We start from the raw sequence: 10943 nt of genomic DNA, 5'->3' as shown, positions 1-10943 counted from the left end.
AGCATTTATTGAACTTATTTATTCCAGTTTTGGATGAGTCGGCCATATAATTTTTATATCCTACCATCAACAATACATGGTATTTAAAACAGAACAGCAAATATAATTGGCTATATAATTATGGTATGCACAAAATATATTTGAAAAATAAGTCATACCAGCTTTGCTGGGGCTAGTAATGCCTCATAATGCCTACATACTTTTAATGGATCTGGATGCATTATTTAATTTGGAAGATATAGCTAATGATGAAGCAGTGCTCTCGAAAATGTATTTTTTTTTTTTTTTTTTTTTTTTTATCTTTAGCAGTTTTGACAAGTTCAGTAAATTTTCCTGCTTTCAACTTCGACAAATTCCATCCACGACAGGTCGATATCAAAGCGAAATATAAGCTGTGCTTTAAGGTTGGTTTAAAGGGACAAGTTTTGCTGCTAGATGGCACTACAGTCTTCGTATCTCTACCATGTATTTTTTTTTTTTTTCATCTTTCACGAAAATTCACGATTTCTCTTACAAATTTCAACCTACAGACTTCAAATTTTTAGAAAATGGATCTTCATAATCTATCGAAGGCAATAAATAACCCGTGCCGATTTTTTATTTAGAATTCTCTTCATTGTTGAAATGGCTTGATTGTTGAAATGGATATCCAAACCTTTAAAAATGAAACTATTTGAACAATGAAGAAAATTCTAAATAAAAAATCAGCACGGATTGTTCCCTTTAATAGGTTATGAAGTTCCTTGTCTAAAAATTTGAAGTCTCTAGGTTGAAATTTATAAAAGAAATTGTAAATTTTCGTGAAAGGTAAAAAATACATGAAAGAGATAGGAACACTGTAGCGACATCTATCGGGAAAATTTGTCCCTTTACACTAACCTTAAACCATGTTCATCGAAAACGATTCCACTCGTCACTCCGAAAATAATCTAAGTTGAACAGAGGATAGGACTAGTAAGAGGAAAGGTTACCGGACATTTGACGTCCGGTTTTGAGGTCGTACCGAACATCGGACAAGGTCAAAAACGGAACTGTCCGGTAAAATACCGGGCGGTTAGCATATCCTAAACATAACTGACGTCAAAAGCATACTGGTAATGGAATTCCTGTTTATTAGTGCTCCGGTTTTGAAGGCAGCATGAATTATTGAGAACATTGGATTATTGAGATTCAGAATGTCGATGGTACATTACGTATAGTATGGATTGAGATAGAATGTAGTTTGAGTTATAAGTACTGTGCACAATGTGCAGGTGTTTCCAAATGTTCTAGGACTGGCACTCAAATATTGCACCACTGTTGCTGCCAGTCTGTATGACCAAGCGCGGATCCAAGGGGGGGGGGGGCTATAGGGGCTATAGCCTCTCCCCTTGAGGCTCAGCTATATACTGAATAAAATGGACTTCAATCCTGCTTTACACTGGATAAAACGGCAAACTATGGATTAGCCCCTCCCTTGATCATATCCTGGATCCGCCACTGTGTATGACAATTGTTGCCAGACTGCAGTGAAAATCCGTGGCTTCGAGATGATTCAGTATCCACTAAACAGGTCAGGTTTAACACACTGTACCCTTACCAACAACAGCCATATGGACTGGTTCATTGTCACGCAGAATGCGATCTCAATTTACAGTGACCGATTCAGATAACTGCGTACAAAGAATTGCTGCGACTAGACAGTTGAAATTGATACATCATTTCTCTCATAGATAGCACTGCATGTTATGAACAAGTCATCTCGATATTTAAGTGCCAGCCCGTAATCTTTTGGAAATAGCCCCATATGATGCCATTAATCATTACTACAAAACATATATTTTCATATACAACAATTTAAGACCGATGGCGTTTTGTTTTCAACTGAGCGATTTAGTGGGGGCTGTGGATACTCCCTAGAATATTGCTGTTAGATTCAGTCCCCTTAGAATCCCCCTGAATGTAACCACTGGGAGTTAGTCTTTGACATAGCGGTGAAAGAGGTATTAAATATAGATAAGAAATAAGTGTATCGAATGGCTTTCCTTTATAGATTGAACATATTATAGTGCACTGCGGCCGTTCATCGATAGATTTCCAAAATACGTAACTGGATTAGTAAAGGATGTGCCATAATCAGACAGCCTAAAGACAAGATAATAAAGCGTTTGAATATGTACACTCATGTCCAATATTATTGTCGCATATCTATAACTGTATTCATGTAAGAATATAATTTGATAATGATTCTCCAGGTACTTTTAATACTGATATTATGTGTATAATTGGAAAATGTATATTTGTGGTAAATTTCATTGGAAAAGAATTATAAATACGAAAATTAGAATGAGTAAAACAAAATGTTGCTAAATGGACAATAAACTTTATTTTCGTTTTATTGTTCTTATTTACTGCTCTTTTGACATTAAATTTGCCACATACGTGTCTTTGCCGATTATAAATATACTAACATTATAAGAAATACCGGACGAATTCTTTATCAAATTATATTCCTAGAACAACATATTTATAGACATGCGACAATAATTTTGGACATGAGTGTACCTAGATGCCATTATTAACATTTACCCTAACATGTACCTGTGTGTATATATTAAATAATGTAAAATATTAAATCTATTTGTTAACCCGTTAGCGCGCAGCTTTGCATATATGCAAAGTTTACTCTGAAATTGTATTGCACCATGTAGTTTCTAGTTCGGATATAGAAAAGCAGCTTTGTGTATCAGTTAAGATGCCCTTTCACTAATGAAGTTAAGATGCCCTTTCCCGCTAGATGTCCTAGTAAGCCAGCGTTGGAAGCTTTGTCTTACTTGCTGCACGCGGAGTTGTCATCTTGTTATCTTTGAGCTTCCTTTGCTCGTTTAGATGGACATGTTTTGAAGTGTTTATTTTTTCTGTGTTAGACGGAAGTGTAATGAGTTAAAAAGTGCAAGTACGCTGACATTCGTCGCGTCTTATTGGTTCTATCTAGTTTTAGTGTACTTTGCAATATCAACGAATAACTTTGCATATACCCTATATGCAAACACCATAAAATATCCCATACGCCCTATATTTTTTGCATTAATATTTTTTAAAACAATTCCCGCGTTTCCTACACCGAAACCACTCCAATTTTTTTTTTTTAAAAAGATAAGTCTGATCGGAAAAATGGCACGTTAAAGGGTTAATATTAAAATTATAGTCCAATCAGGGGTAAAAATGAGAGGAGAACGTGGGGGAACGCCCTCCCCTACCTCGAAAAAATATGTGAGGAATCCCCCAGTTCCTAAAAAATTACAATGGGCAGAGATAGGCAGGCGGAACGGCGTAGGGTCATGCCCCTACCTATCGTCCCCCCACCTTTTAAGATCCACTTTTACTCCTGAGTCCAATTATAAACTAAACCAACTTTCTTTTGTCAACAGTGAAACTATTAAAATACCATTAATATCCACGCACGGACGCTCGGTTAATTGTTACAAATAAAAGAGTTAGTCTCGATTCATTGGTGCCAAAAGGAACAAAAGGAATAGAAAATATATACTGTATCTAGTTAATTTTAGAGTATTTCGACAGTGACGCTTAGCTGAAGCTATAAAAAATAAAGCCAACTTATTTTTTTCAAAAATAAATTTTATTTTAAGTTATTACATTTGTTTCTATTTAGGGACGGCATAATTTTGTTTAGAAAAAGAAAAGTATTAATTTAAGCATGTAGCAAGTAATACATAATTATTCCTTCGAGAATTTCACATTACATATTACAAAATCAAAATATTCTAACTTTCATGTACGTATTAATTTATTTACTATTTTAAAACATTCTTTTTATTAAAGTAACTGCATGCTTAAATTCCCTTCTGTTAAGTTTTTACAATAATTATTGGAAGACAAAGATACGTACACACACATATATATAATGTAATACAAATACAAATACAAGTGTGCATTCTTTTTGTTTAGGAATTGTTAAAATATTTCCATTAATGCAAAATTATACATTAATTTAAACAGATTTCAAAATGTATATAGGCTATATGAACTAGCAAACTGTACAATTTGCATATTTTAAATCTGTATCAGTTTCAAGAACTTAGTAAAAAAAAAAATGGTTAATGATTGTAGTTATTCATATGACAAGAAGCAGATTATGTTGATTCACACGTAGCATAGGTACGTTCCTTGGACATCCCACTTTTGCCACTAGATATTCATATGATCGCTCATGTCCCGGCAACGGGATTTCCTGTGGGCCATTTGTGGGCTCTTTGCAGGAAAATCACAAGACGGCGTTTGGTTATCCAAATACTATTCCGTGACACAGGCACACAGTATTGAAATCCAATCCCGTGGGTATTACCATTACACTCAAAAGTTTCTTCTTCTAGTCTGAATTTTCCGGGACAGTTATGGGACATCCAAAGAACGTGCCAAAGACCTATATTGTATTTTGTAAGTTATGTATAACTAGAACCGTACACAGAGAAGAAGCTTCAAGAAAAGGTCCAAAAGACTTTTCCACAATTTTTTTTAATCATTTCGATTTGAAAGGTATTTTTTTTTTTTTTTAACCTTTCGACAAATGATAAAACAGTCGGCAAAGTATTATCTACAGCGGGGTTTCTCAACCTAGGAGTCTTGCACAGAACTGTCCCAGTGATGCCAACACTAAAACAATAGAAATCCCATGTCGAGAGGCAAAAAAATCCCAGTTTACGTGTGAATTTCCCACGTTATACTAATTAAAAGTATGCTGTAATATTAAAAATTAAATTTCTTTGTGTTAAAGTCACTTTTTACAATATCTAAATGAATAAGCCGTAAATTTCGATCTGAAAAAATCCCATATATGCTGCTTATTATCCCTTTCCGGGAAAATGAGTTCAAAAAACTCCAACGATATAGGATTTTTCCCCACAGGATGGCATCACTGAACTGTCCTGGTTATTCAAATTAACACACATAAACAGAGAAAATGAGTAATATTTCGGAGGAATGTAGAAAAAAATAAACAACTTAATCTGTGACAAAAGCCTTTCAAATGCCTATGTATGGAATGTAGATCACATCTCATAACGGAAGCTATCTTTGACGTGAACCTATCCTATGACGTGTACATATAAGTTTGTCTCAAAGAGTCATAATATCAATAACACTTTCTATTGACCAATACGTTGGTTAATAAAAATTGTTATCATTACTTGTGATACCGTCCATTATGTATTCTGTACGAAGCAAGTTATTAGTGACATCTATTTCGTTTCTTCTCCAACCTACAAAAATTATTTTCTTTTTACTTCAGAACATTTGTAGTTATTTGAAAATATCTGAACACTTTTAATATTACCTATTGCTAAAAACAAAATGTCTTGTTTTCCATAAATGTACTTATTAAGTGTATAACTAGCATTAGTTTCTTCTAAATTGGAAAACTCTTCCAGTACTAAAAGCAGTTTGTTCATATTAACATCTTTTTTTTTCTAATAGATAGAATATGAAGAGCGTCAACATAGTAAAAAAATAAATGTTGACACATGTATTTGAAGACCATAGATCACAGACGGGGAAACAATCATTCCATAGCGAATAAAAAGTATCCGAAGTTGTAAAGAGATGTCAGATATACTTCTGCATTCAGAATTTTGTGCTGTTTTTACCCTTTTGTGGTCTTCATTTCAAAAAAAGAATACTTATTAAAATTGCTTATAGCCTATCACAAATATTTTTGTTATTATTTAAAAAGTAATAACAGGTAAGAAGCAATTCGTATTTATAAAGTAAACAGCGTATTTAAAAACACAAGTAGTATACATATAAAAAAAAGTTCCCAATCTTTGATTCTATAGCAACGTTTCCAGTCTTACTCATTCTTAAACTTTTCTTACATAATGAGTAAGCAATCAAAACATTGCTAAAATTCACTTTCTTTATGAAAAAAAGAGTGGGTATACATATAGTTTAAAAGTTAATACAATATTTTATAAAAATGTATGCTTAACTTAAGCACTCATTTGTTAAAAAATAACACATTTTGTAATTTTTTTTAAAAAAAATCACATAATCCCTTAACTTCACCATTTAGAAAAAAATATATATTAGAAAAAGGAAGACTTGATACTCTTTACAAAGTATTGCTGTGTTCTAGTCTGTTTTGTTAGTATTTTTTTTTAATGTAGACTAACATTTAAAACAACATTCACTCTTTCCCACACACATCTTCCATGAAACCACTCGTCACATATTTCACATTAGTGTTCAACTCAGAGAAAAAAGAACATTATTATAAGATAAAAATAAATTTACAAGCACATTAAAACATAACACTACTCTTTCTTTGAATGTTCGTTAGTTCATATTCGCGCTCTACACAAAAACTGTAACATACATACAAACAAACAAACAAATAAAATATTATTGGCACTCTGGTTATAGTTCCACCTTGCTCCAAAAATTCTAGCAAGGATTAACGTTTATCATTATTGAGACTTAAAAGAAGCTTGTTACGTTATTTCTTTTAACGCTGCCATGTTAGGCCTTTTGTTTTAGTAGTTTTTTTTTTTTTATAACATATTGTCGAGATTAATAGATTTTTCTTCCTATTGTGTTTCTTTCTACTGAAATGGGTGTTCAAATTTTATTATTGGCAATCTCTTAAACAAAATTGTTTGGTAACTACTTACGTTTCTATGCTGGCGTTATATATATATATATGATATACATAAAGTCAATTTCAATAATAGTTATTAAGTTAGGAGGAGAAATACGCAATTGGATTCGTTTGGCACGAAGCTAAGATTTTTAAACACCCATTTGAGTATATATAATGAAGGAAGTAACTTGATATAGATTATGAAAATATCTATTTGTAGCTGCCTATACTGTCGCCCTCGCCATACCATGAAGCGTCTTCGTAATCTTGTCGCATCGATGCACTACTGATCAGGATTTCTGTCGATGATCTTTCCAACATTCTCCTGCTACCGACCGTTGACCTACTTCTTGTTGACCGAGTATCAAGCTCAGGACTTGATGGATACCCGCCCCATCTTTGAATACTAGATTCTCTTTCCGCTACCCAATGCTCCGTAAATTCCGAAGCGCTTCTTGCAAGTGATGGTTGACTTGCCGACCTTACAAGACTTCCCATTTCATCCTCGGAATGTAACATGTCATCTAATACATCAGAACCTGGCCGATGACCTTTATAGCTTGGGCCACTGACATCACTAAGAGTATCAGTTTCCATTCGAGCAAAATCTACTGTGACCTCAGTCATAGATCTGACATCCATATCTGATCGAAGGCTAGAGCGAGAAGTTCTACGGGATCGGAATGGTGGTTCAATACCGTATGTTGAACCAGACGTTGAATCAGGTCCTCTAGTTCTCACAGATGAACCACCATCAGAATCGTACTCATAAAGTGTTGGCAAAGAGCTACGACGACTGCGAGTATCCCAATCCGATTTCTTCCTGTACCTGGATGGTATGGAACTGGATGGACGCGATTCTTCAGGTGGACTTAAGACTCGAATAATAACATCCCATTTTTTAGGTTCGAATAACTTCTCATATCGTTGATCTTTTCGGATCTTCTCGTAGTCTTCTTTAACAGTAGCTTCTGTAAGAAGTGTCCTTAATGTTGATTCGGTTGTAATGATTTGCCTCCATTTCTCTCTGTCCTCTTCACTAAGTACTTCAGTCTGAGTCTGTTCTGTTTGAGGTGGGTCAAGTACTCTGATGAGGACATCCCAATTCGGAGTGGGTGGTTCTTTGACGATCATTTCTGTAGCTCTATCTGGTTCATCAACGTCTGTCAGAGGACCTGGATGTTCCGATCCAGATTCGGATGGTTCTGAAAATCTCTCCCAGTCAGGTCCTCTTTCACTAGTCTCAGCTGCCTGGTTAGGAGCAGGGTAGTTTCTAATTACGACATCCCATTTGGGTGGAGGCGGTTGAATTCGTGGTTTTGTATGGTACTCAGTGATCTCCCGCCTATGGCGTTCAATATCTTCAATAGTCTTGGTCTCTGTTATCGTTTTTAAGTAGACGTCATCCACAGTTTGAGTGGTGATCTCAGGCTGTCTAGGAACAATGCTCATAGTTTGGAGTTCAGCTGTTTGCTCAATATCAGTGCTGAACAATGACAGATGTTGGGGTGGCATAGGTGGCGGAGGGGGTGGTGGAGTCTCAGGGGGAGGTGGAATGTATCTCTTAGAAGACTGTTCTACTATCTCAGTCATTGAACGAGTGTCGGTCATCTCTGTATTGAGACTTGTCAGAGAACGTGCAGAGGCCAGCGAAAGCTTCCTTCGGTGATCTACTAAGTCTTCGCCTTGGGACCAATCATCCACTGGCTCGGGTTCTTTCTTAACAATTCTTGTGTAGACTGTAGGTTGTGGATGAATTTCTGGAACATATGTGAAAGTTGTCTTTTGTTTTTCAACTCTGGTGTTTTCATCTCTTTCAAGAATCGTGGTGAGATTTCGTTCTTGTATCTGCATCATTTCTAGATTGGGTGGTGGAGGAGGAGGTGCCTTCTTGATTCGAACAGAAACATCAAATTTAGGTTCTGGAGGTTTGGGAGCAGCGATTGTTGGTGGAACAACCACCTCACCTTCACTATGCGCGAAAGTATCCGAGTAGTAACTAGATCTTTCTTCAACATAACCCTTGTTATCGTAAGAAGGTGCTGAACTGACAGTACTGGGTTGTCTAAGACTACGAGTATCTACATCCTCAACCTCTGAGTGCAAAGAACTAGGAGATTCCGATGGGTAGTCACTAGGAAGAGTATCCGATTGCTCTCCAGATCCACTAATGAGAGCTGTTTCCGAGCCGGAAGTGCTTGTGGCGTGAGCTCGCGGGATCTTCAAGCCTTCAAACATGGATAGGTTTCCGAGAGTCGATCCAGAAAGTTTGGTAATCTCGGAGCCTGTGCCGGAAGAGAACGGGCGTCTTCTGACCACTCGGATGTTTCTCCTCTTCAGACAATAGTACGAACAGCCGAGGCCGAGGAGAAGCAAACTCAAGAAGAAGATGGCGCAAATGATGAGCAAGATGTGGAAGCCCTTCAGAGGTGGTTCGACAACAGGTACAGGTGGAATTGGTTCAACGGCGCTGAAAGAAGCAGAAAAAATCAAATTAGAAGACATTTATTTTGTAAGTTAATTGCTTTAGATAATAACAAGTATACAAAGACATTTTTTTCTTATGGAAAAGGTATTTTTGTAACATTATAACACATTTAATGACAAGAAAATGCCTACCATAATATATAAGTATAGGACTATGTTTGTCAATTCATATCTTTAAAAATAACCAAACAAAAGCATTAAATAAGTATGCATGTAGTTGGAAGCACTGGATAAGTTGAGTTCAGTATTGGTTTATGATGCGACGATATTAACTATAATTGAAGAATGAGAGAACAACGGTTCAATGATACAACGCTAACCTCTGAAGCGAAGGATCCTTGGTTCGAACACAGGCTGAGAGTTTGTAGTAGATAACATCGTGTTCATAGGTTTAATCGGAGCACTCTCACCCCCCCCCCCCCACCGATTCTCATTCCATCAAATTCTTCTAATATCATTCATTTTATTAATCGTCTGTCTCATGTAGCCCATAAAGCATAATCATGCGGCGTAAACTTAAAAGATTTCATTTCATTTATAATTCAAGAAATATTTTTGTTTCGTTTTTTACAACTTTTTTGTTTTAAAAAATTGTTTTTTTTAGTATCTACTTAAAAATAAAATTTTTCATTTGTGAACTTGTTTATAAACTATTTTCCATAAACAAACTCAAGTTATTTAGATATATCTGTGTGATACACATGATTTCACAGTGGCTTTGATACTTTTGCTAAGTCATTTTCTTAGCAAATAAAAAGTTTGGCTAATCACTGACAGTTATGAGTATTTGTTAAGTCATTGTTCTTAACACAAAAAGTTTGGTTAATCCCTGGCAGTTATCAGTATATGTACCTTTGCTAAGTCATTGTTCTTAACATATAAAAAGTTTGGTTAATCCCTGGCAGTTATCAGTATTAGTACCTATGCTAAGTCATTGTTCTTAACAAATAAAAAGTTTGGTTAACCACTGACGAACAATGCAGTGGTACTAAAATATTTTAAAAAATGAAGACAAAAAGCAACAAAGATGTGTGATTTCTCTTATTTAGGGACGAGAAGCAAAAATTAATTGTTACAGTTGAAGCCATGACTTCCATTATCGCACAAGTCCAGCTGAAGAGATATTGAGGAACTCAATAAAAACTGAATATTTGTTGGAAATGTGAACTTGGAAATCAGACCTTTTTTTCGTACTTAGTGACATTTGTTACTCAGCAAAGTGTAAGTATGAAAAAAAAAGTCTGATTTCCATGTTAATATTTCCAACAAATATTCAGTTTTTATTGAGTTTCTCTTCAGCTGGACTTCTGCGGTTATGGAAGTCACGGTTTCAATTTCTTGCTCTTCCTTTCAAAGTTTTACTCATGATATACCTATCATAGTCTGGTTTCTGGCTGCCCTTGGCCCCCCCAGTTTTTACTTTCTAGATCCGCCACTATGAAAACCGTTTCGAGAAAGTCGCAAATTTTCAGTTACATCCACCAGTGAACTTATTTTTTGAGAGTAGGAACAAAACTAAACCACTTCCCCTCCTTGAGAATCTCATTCCTTAAGGTTGGTTTAAAGGGACAAGTTTTGCCGATAGATGTCACTATGGTCTTCGTATCTCTCTCATGTATTTTTTTACCTTTTACGAAAATTTACAATTTCTCTTACAAATTTCAACCTGGAAACTTCAAATTTTTAGGGAAGGAACTTTATAACCTATCGAAGGCAACAATCCGTGCCGATTTTTCATTTACAATTTTCTTCATTGTTGAAACAGTTCCATTGTTAAAGGTTTGGATATCCGTCTCAACAATGAACACATTTCAACGATGAA

General features: G+C 35.4%; 1 protein-coding gene across 1 annotated transcript in view; it reads right to left on the bottom strand.

Moving 5' to 3' along the window:
• Positions 1–4528: 4528 nt before the first annotated feature.
• Positions 4529–10943, bottom strand: part of pot (zona pellucida domain protein papillote) — a 179145-nt gene continuing 172730 nt past the window's right edge. Inside the window, exon 5 of the mRNA XM_081764456.1 lies at positions 4529–9104. Coding sequence (XP_081620582.1) covers positions 6845–9104 — 2260 coding nt within the window. The 3' untranslated portion in view covers positions 4529–6844. The remainder of the gene's footprint in view (positions 9105–10943) is intronic.

The sequence above is a fragment of the Thermobia domestica genome, chromosome 7, assembly GCF_964235325.1.
Source record: "Thermobia domestica chromosome 7, izTheDome1.hap1.1, whole genome shotgun sequence".
Taxonomy (NCBI): domain Eukaryota; kingdom Metazoa; phylum Arthropoda; class Insecta; order Zygentoma; family Lepismatidae; genus Thermobia; species Thermobia domestica.
The sequence above is the reverse complement of the archived record's forward strand: the minus strand, read 5'-3'. Positions and strand labels throughout refer to the sequence as shown.